The 26,213-nt window shown below is 38.4% G+C and overlaps 1 protein-coding gene across 1 annotated transcript; it reads left to right on the top strand.

Annotated features, from left to right (window-relative positions):
* The first annotated feature begins 458 nt into the window (after positions 1 to 458).
* On the top strand, positions 459 to 13,981 carry PRR13 (proline rich 13). The gene is made up of 4 exons (XM_087886812.1): positions 459 to 568; positions 7,594 to 7,633; positions 8,806 to 9,200; positions 12,422 to 13,981. The coding sequence occupies exons 2-4, from the start codon at positions 7,615 to 7,617 to the stop codon at positions 12,467 to 12,469; spliced, it is 462 nt and encodes a 153-aa protein (XP_087742938.1). The 5' UTR covers positions 459 to 568; positions 7,594 to 7,614; the 3' UTR covers positions 12,470 to 13,981.
* The last annotated feature ends 12,232 nt before the right edge of the window (positions 13,982 to 26,213 follow it).

Here is a 26,213-nt window from a genome sequence, read left to right as displayed (position 1 = left end):
AGAAGACCTCCAAGATCCCTTCCAGCTCTATTCTATTCTATCCTGGAAGGAGACAGTAATAAGCCATTTTAGTTAAGAAAACGACCATGCGTCAGTGATTTTAATGTTTAGAAAAGCAATGGATGCAAGTGAGGCCACAGTGGCTCTCGTTTCCCTCCTACCGGCCATCCCTCGGTTGGCTTTTGCAGTTTCAAACCTCTGCACTTTATAAAATGCCCTTTTCCCATTCACTTGCAAGTTCTATCTCAAAATTTGAACGGAAAGAGGTGCATATCCACTGAAAAACTTTAAACCGGACCACAGCTGTTTATAGCAGCAGAACCACCAACAATTCTTCCCCTTATTACGCTGCTCCTTTCTACAACTCCTGCTCTAAAAGCTAGATGAAGGCGGGGTGATGGAGACGCGACTTTTGACGGACATCACTTCGGACCAATGGAAAGTTTGGAAAGAAGCGCGGTGAGCCAATGGGACCGAGCAATTTGGAAATGGTGTCAGGTGCAAAGGGATCCAGGAAGTGATAGTTGGAGCAGTTAAGAGAGTGCTGCTGCAGGGAGAGGCGCTAAAGGTAGTTAACTCTTCTTTGGATGGGATTGTTTGTTTGGGATCGTCTTCTTTTCTGAAGGAAAATGGGTGTTGTTTCCGCTGTGGGTGTGGACATAAGAGACGACACATTTAGCCATGGCTAGTTTAAATCATCTTTTATTTAAGCTACTTGCTGGGTTCTCAAGAAGTAGAATCAATAAACTAATTGCATGCATGGATTCACTTTGCACCTCTTGAGAACCCAGGAAGTAGCTTAAATAAAAAATATTTGAGACTGAAGTGAGTTGGTGGTTGACCGCTTGGTTTTACCACCAGGTATATAACTGGGCACGGGTCTTGCACATTTAAATGGAAATGCAATTTTCGGGACATCCTTGCTGAGGCTAAATCCACCTCGGTTAATCTGCTGATCGAGTTGGATTTACCCTATTTTTACCTCTAAATTACAGTAATGGGATTGCCACGCCCAGAAAATGAAGTGTTGGCAGCCCAGCACCTTTTTAGAAAGTAAAATTGGAGTCTTAGAGCTGTGTTTTTCAAACTTGGCAATTATAAGATGTGTGGACTTCAATTTCCAGAATTCCCCAGCAAAAGCATGCTGGGGGAGGAATTCTTGGAATTCAGGTCCACACATCTTGAAGTTGCCAAGGTTGAATAACACAGATTTAAAGCTATGGTCCATCTTTAAAACTAAGGAATACAGTTAGGTTATTAGTAATCATAAACACACTAATATTTTAGAGCACTTAACTAATAATCCTGGTGATGAATTTTAGTAATCCATACAGATGTGTGAGACTTGGAGTTACTATCTAATACAATAGTTTCATCCTAAAAGTGAGATTTTTAACTGATGAATCCTACCGGAAGTTCACTTACTATACCTTAGAAGGGGGGGGGGGGAGAGAGAAACTATAGCCCTTTTATGACTTGTGGACTTCAGCTCCCAGTATTCTTGAGCCAGTCATGCTGGCTCAGGAATTCTGGGGATTGAAGTCCATAGGTCCTAAAAGGGACGTAGTTCCCCATCCCTTCCTTCTAGTATCATAGATTCTTAAAGAGGCCTGTACTAAAATCCCAGGTGTTAGAAGAAGACTCACTGAGTTTATGTAGCTAAAATGATGTGAAAGAGGAATAATTTTGGAGAAACCTAAAAGCGAAAAAGTTACAAAAATTATTGGGAAATCCACTCCCACCTTGCTGAGCATGTTCAGCAAATGCAGGATGCTGGCTGCTGAAAATTGAGAGGAGGGTGGCATGGAACAGCCTGGGAGTGGGTGGGCACAGCTGGCTGAGCTTTAGCAGGCATACTATATACACTGTCACGTGTTGTTTCTAGTGTTGTTTCTAGTTCCACTCGCTGTTGTTTAATGTCAACAATGTAAGTACATCCTGTGTAAAAGAGTATAGGGAGTCTGTGTTGGGCAAATAAGAGCAAGATATGAGAGAGTGGAAAAAGTAAAGGAGAGGAGATGTTAAAATTACACAATGAAAGAACGTGGGTCTGCAGAATCATAGATTGGAAGAGGCCATGAAGTGCTACAATCTCAAGTAAAGCACCCCTACCAAAGCTATATATAATTTCTACTTGAAGCCTTCCAATGAAGGATGTCTCCTCAATCATCTGGGTATTTAGACCCACTGTCAAACTGTTCGTATTGGTAGATTTTATTTTTCCCATGACAGTCAAACAAAATCTACCTTCCTATAGCTTAATGCAATTGTTTATGAACCTGTATTCTGGACCAATGGAGAATAAATCTTTCCTTCTTCTGTGAAATCTTTTCGGGTATTTGGTGCTATAATATTCCTTTTTCCTTCATAGACTTTACTTTCCAATCTTCTAATTATCTTTGTTTCCCTTGTCTGAAATTGTCTTCTTGTCTGTGTCTTTTTAAAGTGTAGAACTAGTAGTGTACAGATACACTAGAAGTAGAAGTAAACAAGAAAAGGAAAATAATTGGAAGGATATCACTAATTGGCCACCTCACAAGTTCACTCATCCCTTGAGGTCCTCAGATCCCATCCTTAAAACAGCATCATCTGATGGAATCCCAGCAATCTGTCTTCTCTGTCGTGGACCTTATCCCCAACCCTCTCATCCTTTGAGCCTTGAAGATCTGGGCCTTTCCCCAGGGGCTGGGTTAGGAAATACTTGTAGATGCTGCTAGGTTTTTTTTATTAGTTTGCTATCCCCAAGTTTTTGCTTTCTTACGGCTTTTGCTATACTGAATTTGACAAAGCAGACTATAGCCTACTTCTTGGTAAGAAAATACAGACAGCGTCACCACCAGATGGATTCGCAATTGGCTGACCAACTGCACTCAACATGTAGTCCTCAAAGGAACTGCATCTACATGGAGGGAAGTATGGAGAGGGGTACCTCAAGAGCACTGGGCCCAGTGCTCTTCAACATCTTCATAAATGATCTAAATGAGGGGATGGAAGGAGAACTCATTAAATTTGTACACGATACCAAGCTGGGGGCAGGAAATAGTCAGCACTATGGAAGATAGGCTCAACATCGAGAAGGATCTTTTCAGACTTGATATTGGTCCCTCTCCAACAAGATACAGTTCAATGGTGAGAAAAGTAAGGTCCTGCACTTAGACAGGGAAAGGCAAATGCATAGGTATAGGTATATATTATAGATAATACCTGGCTCAACAATAGTGATTGTGAGACGGGTCTATGAGTCCTAGTGGACTATTACATTATGAACCAGCAGTGTGCTGCAGCTGTCAAAAAAATAAAATAAAGCCAGTGCAGTCCTAGGCTGCAACAACAGATAAGGAGTGATAGAATTGCTTTACACCATGCTGAGACCACACTTGGAATATTGCAACCAGTTCTTGTCATCACGATGCAAAAAAAATGTTGAGAACCTGGAAAGTGTGTAGAGAAAAGCAACAAAGATGATAAAGGACCTGGAGGCTAAATCATATGACAAATGGTTGAGGGAGCTAGGTATGTCTAGCCTATTGAAGAGAAGGATTGAGGGGAATGTACGTAATAGCTGTCTTCTAATACTTGGGCTTTCAAAAAGAGGGGATTGACTTACTCTCTAGGGCTGTGATGGTGAACCTGTGGCACGTGTGCCAGAGGTGGCATGCAGAGTCCTCTCTGATGCCCCAGTTCAGCTCTGCTGCAAATGCGTGCATACCTCCCACCAGCCAGCTGGTCTTCGGGTCTCTGCCGCGCGTACGCAGGGGGTGGGGCACATGCGAGGGGGCTGAGGGTGCGGGCGGGTGCATGTGGGGGGCACACATATGTGCAGGGGGCGTGCGCAGGGGTCAGGGCGCATGCATGGGGGCCATGCATGCATTGCATTTTGGGAGTTCGTGCATGCACACGCGCATTCGCACACGAGCATGTGCACTTTGGGCACTCGGTCCGGAAAAGGTTAGCCATCACTGCTCTAGGGTCTCAAAGGGCAGGACAAGAAGTAATGGGTGGAAGCTTGATAAAGAGAGATCCAACCTAGAAGTAAAGATAAATTTTCTGACAATGAGAGCAATTAATCGGTGGAATAGCTTGCCTCCTGGGGTTATGGGTGCTCCATCACTATAGGTTTTCAAAAATAGATTGGACAACCATTTGACTGGGATGATATAAGACTCCTGCCTTGAGCAGGGAGTTGGACCAGAAGACTTCTGAACTACCTTTCAGCCCCTATGAATCTATGATTCTATGTTTGTTATGAATATTGATTATTTATTTGTATGCCATCAAGAGCTGTGATGAGAAAGGTGGCTTTTAAATGTGATTAATAAATAAACATTTCAGATACAAATCATACTTAAAAACAGTGTCTTGGACAAAGCCTTCAATTCAGAACACAGATGAGCTAGTTTGTGTGCTAGGCATTTCCCTTGTTAACATCCTGCCTTAAACAAGCCTTATCTTTTAATTCTCTCAACATAACTTGTTGCATCATGAAGGGATAATGTTAGTTTTAATAATGGCGGAAGAGCGATTGAGATGATGTAGATAAAGCCTTTTCTTTTTCAGCACTATAGACTTGCTGCTTCCTTAGCTGCAAAGAATTAATTACGTGACCTGCAACATTTGGGGGGTTGTGGGGTTGTGCACATAGTCCTTTAGAGCCCAAATGCCTACAATAGCAGCAGTGCAAATGTTCATAGAGAAAAAATGTATACATTAACAACGACCATTTCAGGGCGCGTAGTGTATTTCAATGCAGAAATTGCCGGTGAGGGAATCGTCCTGCCTGCGAGGATGAGGATTTGTTAGAATGGCATTTGCAGTCAGTTCCTCCCTATAGCAAGACTTTAAGGAGTTTGCATAAGAAGCAAATTGTAATGGAGGATCTAAATATATTTGGCAGGAAAATTGTTAACCTTTCTGGATTCAGTAAGTGAAAAAGAGTGGGGCTTTTTATCCTGCCTCAGTCTAATGCAGAGTAATTTATGTAGCTTTCTTGGCCAGGTTTCAGTCATGTATTCTTTTAGCCTAATTGCAATAACAAAAATTGATTTGCTTTGATGGAGATGTATTGGTCGATGCGTGTTCCCATCATTTGGTCTTGGAACATTAAAACCTTAAAACCGGAGGATGCTAATTCTAACTTGTCCTTTTAAACCTTGTTTTGAGTATACATGAGCGCGATTAGAAATGAAAAGCTGTAATATTTATTCTGGAATTTAAGGACATTGTTGAAAGAAGGTAGCATGTTGTATTTAAACCATTTCAGGGATACCTTAAGGACTTCAGGGCCAAAAGGAATTCTAAACATTGAAATAATGTATTTCTTGCCCTGAATGTTCAGTCCAATATTAAATGTTTTAATCTCATTTAGATAACACGCCAATGCTAGGATTTCTAAAATGGTTTAAAAAAAGGAAAGGAAAGAGAAAGGAAACAAAAGTATGTAGATATGCTAATGGGGAATATAAGAAATAATGTTTCATGGCCCCTTGAGATGAAAAAGGGTGTGGGTGAGAAAAAAAAACAAAAGGTAATGGTTCTTGCTGAGGGAAAGATATGATATAATGTGTTTAGGAAGAAAAAAAAGGCAACAAATATACTCAAAGAATAAGGAATGGATTAGAAAAAGACAGAGGAAAATGTAGAGTGTTTGTGTAAAAATAAAAGAATTGTTTTCAAAGTGGATGAAAATGGCTAAGGAAGGAACCTTTAGCAGAGACAATGGAACTAAAAACAAAAGTGCTGAACTTATTTTATTTAAGTGATTATTTTATATCAGGCCTTTCATTCACCAAATCAATGTGTCATCTTCTTCCTCTTTTTTCCTCACAATAATAATTATGTGGGGAAAGTTCGGCAGAGAGAGAGAGAGACCCAATTTAAATATAATGAAGGGGAAGTATGATGGTGTCTTTTAGAAATAAGTTTGGGAATGATAGTGAGATGTCAATAGTGGAGTTGAAATGTACATTGTAAATGTTTGGGTTTGAGGAAAAGTTATTTTAAACAAATCTTGGTGCTGTGAATTTGTTGAACAAGACTGCAGGTGTAGATGGTATAGATAAAACAATGTTTAGATATGAAATTATGTGTGTGGAATGGCTTGGGCACATAGTTTAAAATGTCACTGAAGAATGCCATCATTGTTCTCCTGTACTAAACCGTAGGAAAGAAGAGTGAATTCAGAAAGCAGAGTTTAATCAATGTACTTGGCAAGGTGTTTGACAGAAACGGTTCAAGAGGAACAATGAACAAAATGTGGGAAGTGTTCCGCAACTTTATGCCAGAAAGTTTGCAAACTGTCCGATAAAGTTTATTACATGTTTTTGTTTTGATTCAGAAAAAGCATATAATAAAATGAGTAGTCTTGATTTGAATTATGGAACATACAAAACAGTTGAAAATGGAATATGGATTTAAAAATAACTGGATCTGACTGAAAATGGAGTGAATAATTGCAAGTTATACATAATTAGCAAACCCTAGAGCAAGTGGTGAATTTGTATATCTTGGTGGAAACTTGCCAAAGATGGGAAAATGACAAGCAACATCAATGGGGGAGGCTAGATCTGCTTAACAACCACATGGTTCATTTAACAACTGCAGCGAATCGCTTAACAAACATGGCTTAAAAAGATCATAAATCAGGCATGACTCAACTTACTTAGCAACAGAAATTTCGGTCCCAATTGTGGTTGTAAGTCGAGGACTGCCTGTCTATGAAGGAAGTGTGAAAACAGAGAAAGTTGTGGCTGAAGGAGACCCCGAAAAGAGCAAAAGGTAATGTGGTGCATGAACTTAGTGGAAGCAAATATGGTTTCAATGATAGAAAAGTAGAAAAGGCTATATAATAAATGGTGTTTGTAAAACTATGTTTAGATTGCTCTTTTTTGTTATCACCTGTCTTTAATTTCTTTTGTTCACTACAACTTGATACTTTTCTGCATTTTGCATAGCCTGATTTATCTGAAAAGGGAATAAAACATGGGTAGTTTCTCAAAATTCAAAATGTTTCTTTTTTTATAATTCTTCAAACCTATTGAGAGTTTGGTATGAAACATGAATATTAGAAAACTTCATCTCATTTATTTAAAAAAACTGCTTTCTTGTATTTGGGTGTATTTTCTATCCTGCTGTGAAGGATATTGTTTAAATCGGTATGACTAAGAACTACAAATACTAAAAAATATATTTGAAAAGATATGTCAAGAATCCTGAAATTCACACTGTGCTGTTTTCCCAAATTACTCCTTGCTGAATTTATACATCATGTTTTTATACTGGGGGGTGGGTGGGTGCGGGTGGGAGGAGGTTCTTAATGAGATGTGTGAAATCAACCACGATTGTTTATAACTCATGATTTATGGTTTGGCTTTATAAATGAAACAGGCCACTATAATTTGTTCTAAACGATGAAAACAAACGATGTATATCTAAAATACATAGATATACACCTGCCATGTGCAACCTGACCCTGGAGAAAGATTGAATGGAAAAGAGCTTCATTGCATCTTTCACTATGGCTGGTTTGTGCAGTATTGATGGCCTTCTAATTTTACATTGTTGGTCTTACTTGTGTCTTCTCTCCTCAATTGGCAGATTGTTCTCTTGTGAAGGACCATGTGGGATCCCAATGCAGGTAAAAAGGGAAGGCGATTTAATGGGAATTGCTAAGATACTTCTCTAAAAGCACAAATTGAGTACAGTGTGTCATTGCCTATTAAATCTCTCTGGGCAAGTAGTTGGCCTTGTGACTGGAGGCTTTAATGGAGATCAGCATTTGGCAGCTACCCATAAAGGTTTGGAATGCAGGATCCTTGCTGAATTAATACATTTGTTGCCATGGTCTCTCTGTCTCCCCCCCTCCCCTCCCCTGTAATGCCTTAAATGCCATTTTGTTGATGTCTCCTAACATTGTCAATATAACAGCATTAGCACACTGGTGGCAAAAGTCTTGCAAATTTCCTGTGGAAAGGAAATCTGTCCAGAAGCAACTCTACAGGCATTTATGGCCGGTTGCAATTAACTTCAGCCAGCCCACTTCCTGCAGCCGAATTAGACTGTCTCCAGTAATCTGTGGAAGAACTTCCTGTGTGTTTTCCTTACCGCTGCCTGCCAGATACACTTCACAGTTGGCTCATTTGGATTTTTCCTTTTAAGAGACATGTTTAAGGTTGAAACGCACAAACACGGAGGAATCCTTTTTCGTGGTCTCCCATACATGCACCCTGAATTTGCCTTAAGAGATGGAACTTAAGATAACCTGATTTTCTAATGGGGTGCTTGCTTTCAGATTCGGTTATCTTTGGATAAATTCTATTTACCAAAAAAAAAAAAAAAAAAAAAACAACACCCAAGCCAAAGCATCTTTATGATGTTGCTCAAAGAGCAAAAGCATTTGCAATTGCCATTGGGTGAGAATCTGCTGGATTGAGAGGTTTTACGATTATCACTGAGCACACTATTAAATTGTGGGGAAATAGGAGCTGGTGCTATTTGCATCCATCATGAGTCGAGGATGATAACTAACTAGCCTTTTCCAGTCTGATCTTAATCCAAGTATATTGGGTTTTCTCACAACGGTCAGACGGTGTCATGGAATACACCAGTTTAGCAGCATTCTGGGTGTAGCAGGTTAGGAAGGAATTGAGTTTTGTATAGAATATGCGCTTGTCTAAAGCTACAAAATATAACCAGGAAATTCTGTGAGCAAATTAGCCCTTCATTGATAGGCATTCTACAAAGATGGCTACAGCTGGATTTGTTTCACCAAGTAGCAGATCTATTGTTTCTTCTTACCTTCCATTTTAGGGCAGCCAGGTGTCTTCCCTGGAGCAGCACATCCCCCCAACCCTTCTTATCCAGGTGGCTTCAATCCTGCATACCCACCTCCTGTGAACCCTGCATTCCCTCCAGTACCTATGCCTGCTGGCCCCTGCCCTGTTCCCCCAGTAGGGATCCCAGGGCAACCTGCCTATCCCCCAGGCCATCCCATTCAGCCCCCATATCCTGGTCATCAGCCTATCCTGCCTGGTGGTCCTTTGCCCCCACCTGTTCCTGGGATGCCGGGAGGAATAGGAGTCAATCCATTGCTGCCTGGGGCTGCTGCTGCGGGCGTCTACGTGACGGACAAGAAAGCTGCTAAAAAGATGAAAAAGAAGATGAAGAAGGCACACAAGATGCATAAACAACACAAACACCACAAGGTGCATGGAAAGATCAGTAGAGAGTGGGATGGCAAACCTAGGCTGTACAGGTAGTCCTCGGTTTATGACCACAATTGAGCCCAAATTTTCTGTTGCTAAAAGCGAGCTTTGCCCCCATTTTATGACCTTTCTTGCCACAGTTGTTAAGTGAATCACTGCAGTTAGTAACACAGTTGTTAAGTGAATCTGGCTTCCCCATCGACTTCGCTTCTCGGAAGGTCGCAAAAGGTGATCATATGACCCCAGCACACTGCAACCGTCGTAAATATGAGTCAGCTGCCAAGCATCTGATTACGTGACCGTGGGGATGCTGCAAAGGTCGTAAGTGTGAAAAACGACCATGTCACTTTTTTCCAGTGCCGTTGTAACTTCAAACGGTCACTAAAAGAACTGTTGTAAGCCAAGGACTATCCGTTATTAGGAATCAGGGTGAATAAAAATCAATGGTTTTTTTAAAAAAATCAAAAAAATCAGATTTTTTTGATTTAAATCGGATTTTTTTGATTTTTATCGAATTTATTTTAATAAAAAACTTGGGGTAAAAATCTATTGTAAGATAGTTTTCTATTTAAGATACATAAATAATTTAGTTTATTCAGCATGAAATGGAACTTGGTTATGTAGCATGAGGCTGTATATTCTGCAACACTGGGACTATCGGTGAGTCAGCAGTGGGTCAAAGGAGTAGCAGAGATGACAGTTGCTCTTTAAAAATTATGATTTAAATCGAGTTGATTTAAATCAAGCCTTTTTACTAGTGATTTAAATCATGATTTAAATTGTGATTTAAATCAACTCGATTTAAATCAAATCCACCCTGTTAGGAATTATGATTTATTTCCAACTGCTGCCAAAGTAGGTTTTGTCGCAAATCTGTACCTTTTGTTTTCTGAAAATCTCAAAGGCTGTTTGATTTGGATCCATATTTGGAATCTAGGGTTAATTCCTTGGTGGTGGAGGAAGAAGAGGAGGAGGAGGAACAGAGGAACTTGTTGTTTTGGGGATGGGGAGAGGGGAAGCATTGCTCAATGAGGTTTGATTCCCAATTTACACTGGCTATGCATGAAGGAACGTTTCAGAAGCAGTCAATGTACCAATTAGCACAGAAGTGACAATCTGAAACAGAGGCTGCTTTTGTTGTTCTGGCTGCGTTCCAAATAACTGATCAACACCATTGATGTTGGCTGAAGAGAGCTCCATGTGCAGTTATCAGCATTTGGATTGGGAGGGGCGGGCTATTCACGTCTTACTGATTGGGGTCTCTTGTTCCATGTCTAATAACCAGAGACCTGCATAGGGCAATGTTGAAAAGCCCACATTTATTTTATCGACATCGACCGGCCATTCCCCCCACACATCCCCAAGCACATTTTTACAATCAAAGGACTACAGTTTTGCTTTTGGGGGAAAAAAAAATAATAAAATTAACTTAATATGATTATGTTCACTCATCAGATCCATACAGCCACACGGAATGCAAATACATCTTCTAAAGTTCTCTTTTAAAACTCTACTTTCTGGGTTGGTGTGCACTATAAAACTAGAAAAGGAATAACACAATTATGTTATTTATTAATAATTAGCAGAGAAGACACTAGAAAGGTCCTAGTTAAAAACAAAGAACGATCTAATCAGACCTAGGTAGGAACTCAGGTTTGAGCCTATGCTCTGGAGATAAGAACAATCATCAGTATTGTTTCTGTTCATATGGTATACATAAATTGTTATCTGACAGCCCTGTTTAAAGTCACCCAGATTTTTTTAAAGAGAGTGATGGGCTTGGACATTATTTGTTGGGCCTCTGAGAAATGTTCAAAATATCCGGAGGATCAAATTGCTTAGATTTGCTTGGAGTTTGCCACCACCAGCTGGACATCTCGTAGTGAGATTATTGAAACCTTGTCTAATTAAAGTTACCCGGGAGGAGTTTGAGTTTCTTAATCCTAATCTCTCTCTTCCTCCCTCCCTCAATTCTTAATTGTTATTGGGACCACAGGGGTCTTTCTCAATCATGGTCTGCTTCTTTGAAACAGCATTCCACCCATGTCCCAAATTAGACTGGGTTGATTCAAGAACATCAACGAGCTGTGGACCAGATTTTTCTAAAGCCTCCAGATTTAGAACAGATGAGAGAGTGTTGCTCAACTAGATCTATCAACCATCCACCAGCAGTACCACCATCTTGCCAGGATTAAACTTCCATTAATTTACCTTAGGGTCCGATTTAGAACAGCCACTCCATTTTGTACCTAGATTAGATGCAAAGAAGAGAAAAAGCTAGATATTTTGTTCATGTTCATATTGATAGTATTTCAGGTTGCATCCCTGTATTACGTCCCTTAGTTATTTCTGCAGATGGAGAATGACTTGGCTACTGCTGGCCTATAGATCTCTTCCATAGTAGAGTTGGAAAAAAATGAAGGTGAAGGATATGAAATATATGTAGGACTGGCAGAAGAAATTTGTTGGGATTAAAAAACTCCGCAGGGAATAGACACAATCCAGAGTATGTGAAATAGGCTTCACCATCACCAAACTCTTCCATAACAATTACCTTGCTTCTTATACCACTGCGAATCTGTGCTTTATTCTTTTGCCATTCTGTCAAGCTGTCCAGAAAACATATTGTTGGATGGCCATATAAATGAATTCAGTTCCACAAGTACGACTGAGACCCTGCAAAATAGCTTTCTGCTCTATTTAGCATTAATGTGACTTGCAGAAGTGGCAAGGAATTAATGGGAGTTTGAAATTTATTTTAGATTTTTAAAATGTATTATTTGTATAAATAACTCAAGCTGTCAAACGTGCCTTATACTCCTCCGTCCTCTTTTCCCCCACAAGAAGAACCTGTGAGTTGGGCTGAGGAGAGTGACTAACCCAAAGTCACCAGATTTTATGCCTACGGCAGGACTAGAATTCAAGTCTCCTGTTTTCTAGCCTGATGCCTTAAACACTAAATGAAACCTTAAGATTTTTTGTCTCTTGCAATCTTTGCTTGTAAAAAAACTGCCCTACTTCTGATGTACAAAGAGTGAGATGTTGTTGTTCAAATACTCAGCCTCCCACCCCAGATATCTAGAATGTGGTAGTAGTGGTGGTAATCAGAAAGGCGAAGTGATCTGTAAAACAGCAAACCTGCATACATTAAAATAATTTTAGCTGTTCTATGTCATAATTATCCACACTTGACCATTGAAAACTTTCCTTTTTTCCCCCAGCACTCCTCCTCCTCTTCCTCCTCTTCCAGCAGCAGTGACTCTGACTGACGTGTCTCCCTACTTTCCAGCTGCATCGTTTTCCACCATGGCTGATCCTTGCACTGCTCTTCCTGCATTCATAGAAAATTCACTAGATTGGTTACTAGATAAAAATGACATCTGCTTGCTTTTTGTCTGCCCTCCAAGATGGCCAGGCATCAAGCTTATTCATAGGACTGGTGCCGCTGATTAACCAGCCTGCTGTGATCGACTATTTGGGAGGCTAGACCACTATTGGGCTCCAAAGCAGTATATCTGCACCTGTTGGCAATTGTGATTATACATTTCTGCAGACAATCAAATCATCTCCTGGCGCTCCAGATGTTTTATTGGGAACCAATCAAATGATTATTTTCAGGTTGGTTGGGAGGTCCAAATCCACCCAAGTGCTTTTAAAAATTATCCTTCACCAAAGTAGTTCTTGAATGTTCATGTAGTCATGCCTGGAAAAGGGAAAAAAAGGAGAGATTTGCTCGATATTTTAACTGCATTTGGAAAGTTGCTTATTTAATATAAACTAGAATAATCCACTTTCACAAAATGTGCTGAATCAGGGATAATGGCATAACTGTATGCATGCAGAAATTCATTGTGAGATTTCCTTCTCTCTGCCACTCAGAAATATACATACGTTCATGTATTTATGGCATATTTTAGTAAACTTAATTTCTCCAGAATACAAACATTTTGGTGGCTCATGGTTTGCTTCACTGAAACACTTTGTTCATGGCTACAATCTTAGTTTGCTTGAAGTTTGTATTTAATTTGTGATAGCAGTATCTTAGTAAATTGCTCCAGGGTATTGAAAGATCATGCTACATACATATTGCATAATATGTTACAAACTTCTGCATTTGGAAGAAGCATTTTCTCATTCTTCAGTTCAACATTGCTGATGCCCCATTTAAACTGGCTGCTTATATAATACATAGATGTGTTTCTAAAATGAAAGGAGAAGATTGCAGTTAGCCAGTTTTTAAAGAGAAACAACCACATCATTACACAGCATGGCACAATTTGAGATCTGCATTGGACTTCCAATAACCTTGATTGGGGATTCAAAAGCCCCTCCAGAAGTACCCACCAAAGTATAGCATTTAATGGGACAAAAAAATACATAAAATATATTGGAAGTAACTTTAGTAATTGTGTTTAATCATCAGGTTTAAGTAAAGGGATTAGTGTGTAAATCAAAGCACTTTTTATTGTGTACATTTTGTGTCTTGTAATGCATGTCAGAAAGACTGAACAAAAATTTCACAACTATCATTCCTGAAAATTGTGTACCCCTAAGTTGCACAATGCCTACGATGTTGAACTTAAAAGTATCATGTCTTGTTCGAAATGTTGTGTTCTATTTTACAGAGTCTTTTCCTGGCCAATGATAATAATTACAAGTCTGATTTTTGCTTGTCCTAACCTTGCTTCTCCCTTGATAAAAGATTTTGGCTTTAATGCTCAACCTGAATTGTAGTGTGTTACTTTATATGTACAAAATTAAACTCCAGAAAAGAATCAAAATCAAATTAGTGTTTGTAAAATGTATCTTAACAAATGCTCTTCTGTTCTTGGCTTGAAGTTCATGTCAATGTCTTTTTGGCATTATCTTCCAGAATGCAATTAAACCAAGAATTGTCTGAAGGGACCTTGGAGGTCTTCTAGTCCAACCCTCTGCTCAAGCAGGAGACCCTATACCATTTCAGATAGGCGGCTGTCCACTATCCAGTCTTTTCTTAAAAACCTTCTGTGATGAATAACTTACAACTTCTGAAAGCAAGCTATTCTACTGGTTAATTGTTCTCACTGTTAGGAAGTTTCTCCTTAATTCCAGGTTGCTTCTCTCCTTGATTAATTTCCATCCATTGTTTCTTATCCTGCCTTCTGGTGAATTCTGCTAGCTCAGAATCCAATTAAAGCTGGGCCAAGCAGTATTTTTATGGCTGGGATAGAACAAGCTCACTTATAGGTAGTTCGCGGCTTGTGACCACAATTGAGACTGGATCTTCTATCACTAATGTAATGTGAGTTGTGTCTGATTTAAGATCTTTTTTTGCCATGGTCTTAAATGAATCCAGCTTCGCCCTTTGACTTTGCAAATGGCAAACTTCACAAATATGTGACTTCAGGATGCTGCAACCCATTGTATATACATGCTGCTCGGCAAGTGTGTGGGTTTTGATCATGTGACCATGGAGACACCGCAAAAGTGTAAGGGTTGGTTACAAGTCACTTTTTTCAGCGCTATTGTAACTTTGAAAAAAATGGTCATAAGTTGAGGACTACATATATTTATTTTTCATCTGTTATTGGCTGTAGGAGAGAAGCAGTAATGGTATTGGAACGATTACAGCTATAATTTTCAGTCCCTTTTGGACTATGTGTGGCTTTTAAAAAATAAAATATATCGAACCTACCGAAGGGCTTAACGCCCCATTTCACTGCTTTTATTTTTTCACACACAACTTCCAAATCACACCATTTTGGTTTGGAGCTTGTGCTTCTGAAATTTTACATCAGTTTTGGAAAGGCTCTGGGTCTCAAAAAGGGATTGGGCCCTGTATGGCTCAAGGACTGAAAACTGCCTAATCTTTAACAAAAGGAACTCAATACATTAAAAAAAAGAATTAAAGAGGGAGAAGTTACGTTTTTAAAAATTCCAGAATCTGTCTTCTTTTTGGTAGAAGGCAATTATTTATCTATTTGTCAAGCATGTTGCATCTTGTTTTGCAAAAAGACAAAAAGTATAAAGGACTCCTTTGATGGAGGCCTGGAAATAAAGTTGCTGATTATTTCTTTTTTTTTTTTTTATTGCAAAAGTTTTACAATTACATTTTCACCCCTTTCCCCCCTCCTCAACCCACCCCCAACTTCCCAACCTCCCTAACCCTCCCTAACCCACCCCTCCCCCCGGACTTCCACACAATATACTCATATCAGGTAAAAAAAAAAACCTTCGTATAAAACTTATGTAAAACTTGAACCCCTCCCTCCCCCTTATAATTTTTTATCTTCATTACATTGAAATATTTCTATCTTGATATATCATTTTCAAATGAAAGCTATTTGATACTTCCTAGTTTGATATTTGTTCTGAACATAATCTATCCACTTTTTCCATTCCCATTCATAAGTCTCTTGTGAACAATCTTTTAAGGATGCTGAAATCTTCGCCATCTCTGCAAAACTGGCCATCTTCAAAGTCCATTCCTCGATAGTGGGCAAAGCTTCATTTTTCCAGTATTTACCTATCAATAATCTCGCTGCTGTTATCATGTACAATATCAACTTTGTTTCCCCCAATGTAAAACCCTTAACTATACCCAATAAAAACAGTTGTGGAGAAAATTGAATTTTTTTCTTCAGAACATTCTGCATGACCCACCAAATTTTTATCCAAAAAGCCTTAACTTTCCTACAAGTCCACCAAACATGATAATATGTAGCATCTAAGCAATCATATCTCCAACATTTTGGTTGAACATTAGGGTACATACACGACAACTTTTTGGGGTCTAAATGCCATCTATAAAACATTTTATAGAAATTTTCCCTCAAATTCTGCGACTGTGTAAATTTAACCTTCTGAACCCAAATTTTTTCCCATGTTTCCAACATCACTGGTTCTTCAAAATTTTGTGCCCACTTAATCATACAATCTTTAACTAATTCAGTTTCTGAATCCCTTTCTAACAAAACATTATAAAGCGTTTTAATATGCATTGGACCTTTCTCTTTTATGTGTCTAACCAATTCTTCCTCATGCAACATAATACCAGTTTTTTGGTCCTCTTTCCATCTCAATTGTAGTTGATTATATTGTAACCAAGTTAAGTTAATCCCTTCATCCAACAGTGTCTGTAATGTCTTCAACTGCCATCTGTCCGCATCTGTAAAAAGAACCTCTTTGTATAAAAACCCCCCGAGTGACATATTTGTATTCCACATAATATGACCAAGATCCAGCCATAGCGGTATTTTATAATCCCATTTGAATCGGTGCTTCTTCCAAACTCTCATCAAAGAGTCTCTAAGTATATGGCTTTTAAATACTTTATCCACTTTGTTGTCATAAAATAAGTAAGCATGCCATCCAAATTCAAGATCAAAACTTTCTATATTCAGTATTCCAGTCTTTTTCCTTCCAAACCAATCACTTGCTAAGGTCAAAGCTGCTGCTTCATAATATAACTGTAGGTTTGGAAGTTTAAGACCTCCCCTTTCTGGAACATCTTGCATAATTTTCAATTTCACTCTCGGTTTTTTCTCATTCCAGACAAACTTATTCACTCTTACTGATTATTTCTAATTAAATAATTAAATAATTTTATTGGAATGGTTCCTTTTTTTCCAAAGTCATCTGACCTTCGTAAACAAGCCACACAACTATTTCATATTAAGTAAAGTAAAATTGTTCTTAGACTGAAATTGTTCCTAAGCAAAGAATTTTTAATCCTCCCAAAATGTCTATAAAGGAAAAAGGGGAGCTAAGATGACAAAATAATACTGGTATACCGGTACAAGCCAAATTCCTAGGTCTTTAGGGGGGAAATGTCTTATTGTGAATGCAGCCTTCTTGTTTAGGCCAAAGAGATTTTAAATCAATACTCCACCGGCAGGAAAAAAAAATACTTTTGAAATACAATTATTTTAGTCCCTGTTTTCATTCTACAAACAATTTTTCTTTTTAAAGAGGCAATGTGGAGGTGGCAGGAAGAGAAAAATCTAGAAGCTGGGACGTGTGCACCATGCAAATATGCACAAAATATTTAAGGCAACCATAAAAGCTATCTGAAATACCAATATTATGTTAATAGTATTGAAAATACAGTTTAACTGTGGGGGTGGGGGTAGGGCTAAAAATGCCCCAAAAGATAGACCCTATTTTTTTGGGGGGGGGGGTTGTTACATTTCTAGCAAAAAATTTCTGGGATAATTTTGGGAATAGCTTTTTTCTAGTGCCTTGTTATTTGTTAGCAACATGAATTTCCATCTGTAGTAAAGCTGCTTGGTTGATGTTTAAGCAGATTCCTAAACACTCAACACTTGTGGTAACGGCAATTAGCCTAGCTCTTATCTTCAATCATAGGGTTGGAATGCCCCCATGTGCTACCGCTACCTTTGAGATCACAACTTCTCTATTTTGCTGGTAGTGATCTGTCTTCGGGTCATTCCCAGTAAGATAATTCAGAAGAAAGCAACTGTCCTCTTGACCCATCAGAATCAATCACAGCTTGCCTAGTGTAAAGGAGTGAGCTGGTTGATGGAGCAGTCAGTTCTATCATACCCTCCACTTGTGCTAGAGCAGGGGTGTTACACTCACATCGTCACATGTCGTATTGTGACTCCCCCCCCCTTTGCGGAAATGGGGGTGGGGATGGCCAGCGCATGACGCATCCGGCTCGCAGGCCACAAGTTTGATACCCCTGTGCTAGAGGAAGAATCATGCCTCTCTCATGAGACAAGCTTGTGGCACTGCTTCCCCAAGAAACACCAGGCCTCCAGTGGCCATCACCCAGTCCCTTTCTTGACCGGCAGACCTTTGTGTGCTCTTCCCTCTGATTATCCTTTTAGCAGCTGTTCTAATTTTTCTAATCGTGGCTTTGAGAAGTGACTTTTTAAAATGTCTGGTAGAAGATATCCTGAGGGATAATACAAGGAGAAAAAGTGGATGGGAAGAAACTGTAAAGACTATACTTTAAAAAAAATTGGCTGTATTTAATATGTCTCCTAGCAAAAATATCACAGCAGTGTTTTCACTAGCGGTAATGCAAATACAGCATCACTTAATTGGAGCAATTAATTTGTAGAAGTAATAAGCAAGTGGGGGGGAAATGTCCATTTTAAAGTGCAAAGGGGGAGCTGAATGAACAGCAGAAGGCCTCTCTCTCTATCCATAGAGCGATGGTGAAGATAGAGTTCACTAATTCTTATTTTGCATCTTTTTTCTCAAAAGGAAAATTGAGCTAGTTCTTGTTTTGCACTTGGGGAATGAGGAAACTGCAGATTAGAACTGGCAAGGAGAGGCTAACAGTGAACTTAACTAATTTAAATTATTTCTCTGTTTGCAAGAACATTGTAATTTTTGAGAACTGCTGTAGAACTGGTGAATCTTGGAAGACTGGGGAACAAATATCCTCTATTTGCCATAAAATTCACATGCTTAGCTTACAGAATAGACAGCTAAAGAGAGATATGACAGTATTCATAAATACCAGGTAGGTTATTGCACCAAAGGAATTAACTTACTGTCTTGTCCTAGAGATGGGCCCAGACAAATGGATTAAAATGAAGTTTTAATGGAAGTAATTAAGTTCAGGGTAAACACCTGGAAGAAAACCTGACTATACAAGCTGTCAGTCAGCAGAATGCATGAAGTGATGCATTCTTCCTTCACTAGAGATTTTCAAACAAGCTGATTGGTCAACACCTGTCAGAGACATGCCAGTGGGTTCTGCAATGAGCACTCTATGGTTCTGTGACAACCGTCTGTAATCTACAGAGGGAAAGAAGAAGGCAGGACTTTAGCTTCACACCTGTCCAATCTTGGAGCTAGCAAAAAATGGCTCAAAAAGCTGCACTGACATCTTCTGAAGCGGGACTTAAAAGCGAAGTTGAAATGATTGTGAAGAATCTGAACAACTTCATGCAGGGGTCTCAAACTGGCGGCCCGCGGGCCGGATGCATCACGTGCAAGCCACGCCCACCCAGGCTCTGCAAAGGCAAAAATGTCATGACTTGTGACATCATGTGACGCAATCAAGTTTGACACCTGTGAACTAAAGCATCCCTAATTTGAGCTCATAATTAAAGTCACCAATACAGATTCTAATAAGGGACCGTCTCAGATTCAGGTTTAAGGGAGCAGGACAAATCCAGCAAAGAACTTAAAAATAAGGCCCTTAAACAACATTGAATGATTTTCATTGGATTTTAACTTTATGTAAGAGCATAGCTGGGAACCATATAACATCCAGGAGATTATTTGTGGTTTAAAGATCTTAATGACGGCTAGCCTAGAATGTCCTCTTCATGAATAGTAGAAACCTAGCATAGCCTTTCACTCTTGCCAGCCTTTTCAGTGACTGACCTATTTTTTTCCCTTCATGATCCAAAGGAACGGGAAGTTGTTCCAAGATATTTAAAGGATCTGACTTGTCTATTAAGTTTCCATGTTTTTGCCAAGAGTGTTTGAAGCTCTGGACCCACTCTGAAGAAACTGTGACCTTGGTTTTGGATTAGCTTCGCCTCATCACAGTAGGTTGCTATGTTCCTCCAAGGCCAAATGAGTGGTCAAAGGGCTAGCTGCACCATTGGCATAAAGAAACATGGCTCTATGTCCACTACCCAGCCTGGCAGGGTGAAATATACTTTGTTCAAACTGTAACTGTAACATTCAAATAATTGCTAAAGGGAAGCCAAATGCAATCTGACTCCTGGAGATTTGGAAGAAAGATGGCAGTACCTACAAAATATACAGTAACAGGCAAGGAGACATTTTCATGCAGCTTCATATAATTAGTAGTACAGCAGCAGTCTCCACTCTATGGCATTTGAACATCTGTATTTGTTACTTTCCCAGTTTGAGGCAGCATGTTTGCATCTTTTATGTGGACCTTTTTGCGAGGTTACTACATTGGCAAAACAATGTTTCTGAAACAGACTTGCCCAAATGTGTATTGGTTTTGATGGGCTATGCTGAACTCAAAAAGTAAGGCTCACTATTTAAAAACAAGGTACAGAAAGCAACAAGGAAGCAGGAGGATAGAAAAAATAAACTAACTCTATTAAGCTTGAAACAGTATATTTTCACTGAGGTTCATCACTCGGGGTCTAATTTAATTCTGCTGCAGATTTTTTTTTTTTTTTTAAAAAAACATAACATCAGAATATGATATTCTATCTCCTTCCTTCCAAACTGGAGCTTCTGGTGCCTGCCTGCAAAAGAGATGATCCAGTCAAAATAAGGCACTTCTTACTACTTGCCATCAGAAGCATATTTGTATTACAAATTGTATAGCCTGTCTTCCTGAAGCCTACAATTACAATGATTTCTAAATTGGTTTATTGTTCAACTCATTGCCAATTCCACAAGCCATAGCTATCTAAGATTGGTTTTATGAATCTACTGTTAATAATGGTTTGTCCTGAGGTAATACTGCTGCAATTTAGATGAATTGTTAGAATGACAATCACAGCAAATGTTGTTTGGTTTTCTAGTTTAATAAATTTAAAAACGGAGCCTTGGCATTGGCCACTAACCCTAAGTGATATCCACATACGGACATGAAATAGGAATGATTGCTTCCGTAGCCAACGTTAGGTCTTTCTGGTAACCAAGGAACAGAATATTACTTCACCAGATCATATGATTCCAGGGTAGTATAAATACAAACCACTTAAGATTTTCACCTTGCAAATAACTAGTCCAATGAGGAGTGTCAAGCTGTATGTGGGGCTTTCATCTCAAAGTCCAAATGCCACAGGGCTTCAAATTTATTCCATGGTTTCAAACTGCTTGATGTCCCCCTCTGTATCTTACCGTGCCAACCTGTGAAGCCTTTTTGCACATTAGATTCATGATAGTTTTATATAGCTGTCCCCTCCAACTCCTGCTTTTCTTTATCTCTTTGTTTATGTTTGACAAGTGGCAGAAAGGATTGGCAGAATGTAAAGAGCACAATCAGATATAATATAGAACTGTGAAGCAAAGACTAGGAAAGCAGAGAGTTGTGTAGCCTTAGCTCACTGCCAGTTCAAAATTGTCAACATGTTAATTACAATGTACTGGGGTGAATCATACGCTGCTGTTTGCTTCGGGCTGACATTTTGCTTTTATAATCCAATAGTTGGATAACTATAATTACAGAAATGACTCCACTGATCCTCAATCTGATCCATTACTCATTTATACAAGCTCTCTCTCTCTGTGTGTGTGTGTGTCCATCCATCCCTTCCCTGCTTGTTTTATTTACAGATAAAACAGGGTTTTTTCCCCCCTAGTGCCTTGTTTAGTTTTTCTCACCAAAGCAACTCAATAAATACAAATGTCACTGATAGCTCATTTATATAGCCAGATTATGAATTATGGAAGCATTTATATTTCAAATACATTTTGAATCCAAAGATTCAGTAGTGAGCAACACTGGAAGAAGAGAGATGATGAAATAGTTTAGCAATAAATTCCCTGCTTAATTAAGTTTGTAAAAAGCTGCTTGCCTGTTTTACTAAGTTATTTAGGAGACCAAGTAAGTAGAATTAGCTTTTTTTAATGGAAAAAATATAGCGGGTTCAACTAAACAGTATTAGTCCCCCTGAGAAAATAACCTGCGGCAGGCTGGATTGACAGCCTCATAGTGTTAAAACTAAAAGTCACCTTATGGCTTATTTACATGACAGGTGCTATCCTTATTTATCCTGTTTGGCCACCTGGAGGCTGTGGCAAGGATATCGCAACATAGGTTGAAGATGGAATTTTTATCCTTTTGTATTTGTTTTCTGGGAGGGTGGGCGGGATTGATTTCATAAATAGACTATAAAACCTGTTAAAAACAACCTATTTTTAGTGGATGTTTTGTCTTTTAAAGCAGAAAACTGTTCCACCATAATAATTTGGAGTTTGCCCCTAAATTGTAGTGATGGGTTAAGTGTTGATGAACTACATTTGGCTTGTCAACTGCTCTTGTCCTACCTCACTTTGTTACTAGCCAGTCTTCTACTTTGTGTGTTTGTGTGTATAACAAACTGTATCTGTTTTCAGAGATATGTGTGAGTAGCAGGATTATTAAAAACCCATTTTTTTGTAAGCCTTTGTCAATTTTCTTGCAGAATCTAATTTAAAGGTTTATCTGAATGAAAAGGTCTCTGGTGTTTCTGAATGAAACTGTATGGCTCCATAGCCTTGTAACTTCAGCAGGTGTTTGAGAATCCTGATGCATTTGCAGTCCTAGGTAATTAGTAAACAAGAAGAAAAAAAGGCACTGGCCAATAAAAAAAAAGATACAGGGCTCACCAAAAGACTGAGAAGCCTTGTTTCAAATCTAGAGTAACTCCAAAGATCAAAAGCACCTAGGCTTTTGGCCTTCATGTTGTGGATTGTTTTGCAGTCCGACAGGTATGCCTACCTTCCCAACGACATTTGCTATTATCCACAAAACTCTGTCAAGAGTTTCCTTTTGCCTCCCTCTGGATAAAGGGGAAAAACCTGTTAAGGATAGAAATATTACAATGAAACTGGAGTTATTTTATGGATGCTCAACTGGAAAATAAATATGGGAAGCTAATATTATATATACCGGTAGTAGCTTGTGGCAAGATTACTGTATATACAAAGATGGAAGAATAACAAAATACCCCCCAGTTAGAAGTCTGGATTATAAAAGTAATGGAGCTCATGTGGAAATGGCAATGCTGATCACTTGGGTGGGTGGGAATACATTTTTTAAAAGACAGACCTTATAATGGATTTTGGTTGAAAGAAGTCTGAATTGATTATGTAAGGATTTGAGGATGAAAAAGGTTTAAAGGGAAAGGGGAAGGATTAAGATGGCAATTATTCGAGGCAAAGAAGGATGGAAGTCATACTTCTATGCTTTTTGCTTTTTTCACTTTTTCCTGTTTTCTGTCATCTTTGTTTTAATTTTTTATCCTTTTTTTGGCCTAAAAATTCCAGTAATTTTTTTTTAAAAAAAGGCTAGAAATACTTTACAGTAGTAGCAGCTTGCACGAGCCTCCTGTTTTTATATACATCTTTTCAGTGCTGACAAATCTCCTTTCCCCATGATTTATTCATGTTATGTTGAAACTTGGGAACTGTGGCTGAATTGGTACCTGTTCGGCAGTGTATTCAAGCTTTGACAGATCTGGGGGTGGTATGTGTGAGGGAGGAAGGATTGGGGGAAGAGGCTGCCACTATTAGTAAGGCTTTTTCTGCCCTTGATTTTACAAACACATTACAAAGCAGAGAAGCAAAATGGTGGGATGCTCCAGTTGCTACAACCATGCAGGTTTGATTCAAGCAGTGTGCAGAGCCACAAAGTGGTTTGTTTAGTTTTGACTTTGCTGGTTGCAAGAACCAATCCCATTGTCAGAAGCCAGATATTGCTAAAGTTACCCTATAGATTGCAGTAACTTTAATGCTTGTTTCCACTCCATTAAGAACTGTAGTTAGACAGAGCTAAGAATCTTTGACAAATTTAACATTCTTGTCAAACTATCCCAAGCCAAGATAGCTACAGTACAATACAGTCTCTAATTGGTATGTTTTCATCTTTCTGACATGTCCTACTTTCTGCCCCAAGAACCAGGCTGCAGGAAACTACCAAATACAGATTCTAATCAAATCTTTTAACATACAAGATGCATGTAGTTGTAGCTGCATATTTCGTCCTATGGCCTACCTCCCATTTCTGGCCTAGGAACATCCCTCTACTGTAATCCTGCAACAGTTCTTATTCAGAGGCATGATAAGCATCCACATGTCTTAGCAAGTTGTGCTTTGATTAAATCATGGTTTGGTGAAAAAGTGATAGTGGCCAAGTTTGCAGTTCATACTAAATCAAGGTTTTATATATTTTAATTTTGCAGCACAATATGGAAATTTGTATGTGGAAGATTTATATCTGATCTCTAATACCATATGTGAGATGGGTGGCTAAATAAGTGGAATGAATGAATGAATGAATGAATGAATGAATGAATGAATAAAATTCCAATGTTTTCAGGACTAGGCAAAATATCAAATCATAGCTAAATGTTCAGAAATCATGGGTTTTCTATTGGAGACAAAAATTTGGCCAACAATGTGAATTCTTACACTATTTATGGATCTGAAAAGGAGTTCGAGTGTGATTTATGGTAACTTCAATACTACACAAATCCATTGAGTATACTCATACATACTATGATCACAAATGAAAATATTGCTAAAACAGTGTAAGAGACTTCTAGCATTGTTTCTTTCCATACATACTGTTATATATTTTCAGTTGTTCCGAAGAGGCTTTCCTCACAATACATCAATGATCTTCTGAGTTTAACGAGAAACAATAACTCTTTGGTAATCACGTGTTGTAAAATGAAATCCTAACAAAAATTAATATTAGGTTTTTTAGTTTTCGGGAAAGATGTGGCTATCTAGATAAGCATTTGAAATCTAATATAACACTATGAGTTAATTTCAGTAAATCTGAATCTTAGTTGAGTGTGCTTTTTCACTGTGTTTGATACAATTTTATTATGCTGTTTATATTTTATTATTTTATTAACAATCCTTTTGTAGAGTGTTTATGTAAAAAAAAGGTCCAGATCTGTTATGTGAATCCAGCCAGCTTAGTTTACAAAATGTCAGCTTGTGTTTCGTGTCAAGCTCCAGCCTGAAATATTAATAAAATGATTAAATTCTGTGTAAAACATTCTCTCGTTACTATATCTACCTGTCTATCTAATTTACTTCATTGTACAAGTAATTCTAGCTGCCTTACAAGTAAAAATCCTTCAAAAAATCTACACTTTATTATAAAAATATAGAAAGTTAGAAAGACAGAGCCACCACCCTAGATTTGCCATAAATCTGTTGGAGGAATTAAAAAATCAAGACCAAAGCATGTGATTTCTTGGCAGTATTTTAGCATTTAACCATTGTTAATTCTACAGCCCATATGAGTGTCTCTTTTCTGAAAATTAGCCAAAATCTGGATTCACATTTTATGCTAAACCATCATGTGGATTGTTTTTTTCTTAGCAAACCAATTGCAGCTTATTTTGCAGACCATGGTTAACCAAACACTGATTTAGCTTATGATGATCCCAATCCATACATGGTGATTATGGGTAGAGACTTACTTACAAATACCTTGAAACAGGACTTCCTTTCTCTCTATTTTATAGGTGATTGCTTTTAGACCCCTTCAATTTACACAGGTTTGACCTCTTTTGAAACAGAGATGCTGAAAAAAAGGAGGATCAATGCAATGTCCTTGAATAGCTGAATGTTCCTGTGAGAATAAATTAGCAAGCTTGAACATCACAGATACTGCAGCAACAATATGTGAAAGTTAACACCTGTTAAAATAAGGGAAGCTGTTCACACCCAACCTCCTCATCATTTTATGCCATTTCCACTTCTCTCCATGGTTTTTAGACACCCAATGCTTGCTTCACAGGTTCCACGCGTGAAGGCATTTATTTTGAAAACTAAACAAATACACCAGCATAGGTAAATATGCCTAAAACATTACTTTGTTAACTTTGCCCATTTTATAATATTCAGCATAATAAAAGCTCATTCTATGTTATTCCCAAATAAACTAAAATTAAGTACACTCTGCCACCAAAAAAAAGGCAAATTGAAGATTAACAGGCTAGAAGTGCTATAGCCTTGCAGACATTTACAGAACCACAATTCATAGCAGTCTTGGTGTTAAGTTTAGCAGCATCAAATGGCAGATTACCACTCTTGGACTAACAGTCTATGGTACATATGTTCAGAATACAGTACTATAGAACAGTGTATGTAATCATTATGTAGCTGGCTCATTTACTTTGAAACAAATAAATGCTTGATCCATCCTCTCTGTAGTATAAGAAATGTGCGTGTATAAACCCCTTCACAGGTTTTATCTGACTTGTTCCCACTTTCAAAAAAAATATCTGGAATTTTAAAGCACTGTTTCTGTCTTTAATTTGGAGACTGTTAAATTGATGGAAACTTAATTATTTTGCTGTTATATTTCAAACTGACTTTTAATTATTAATC

Source organism: Pantherophis guttatus, chromosome 2 (genome assembly GCF_059756535.1).
Source record: "Pantherophis guttatus breed Tessera chromosome 2, ASM5975653v1, whole genome shotgun sequence".
NCBI classification, from domain to species: domain Eukaryota; kingdom Metazoa; phylum Chordata; class Lepidosauria; order Squamata; family Colubridae; genus Pantherophis; species Pantherophis guttatus.
This window is presented reverse-complemented; position numbering and strand designations above follow the sequence as displayed.

Bases quoted from the DNA above. Each gene is read 5' to 3' on its own strand.
- PRR13 (XM_087886812.1), top strand. The intron at 9,201-12,421 runs GTGCATGGAAAG...TTTTTCCCCCAG, and splicing joins AACAACACAAACACCACAAG to CACTCCTCCTCCTCTTCCTC.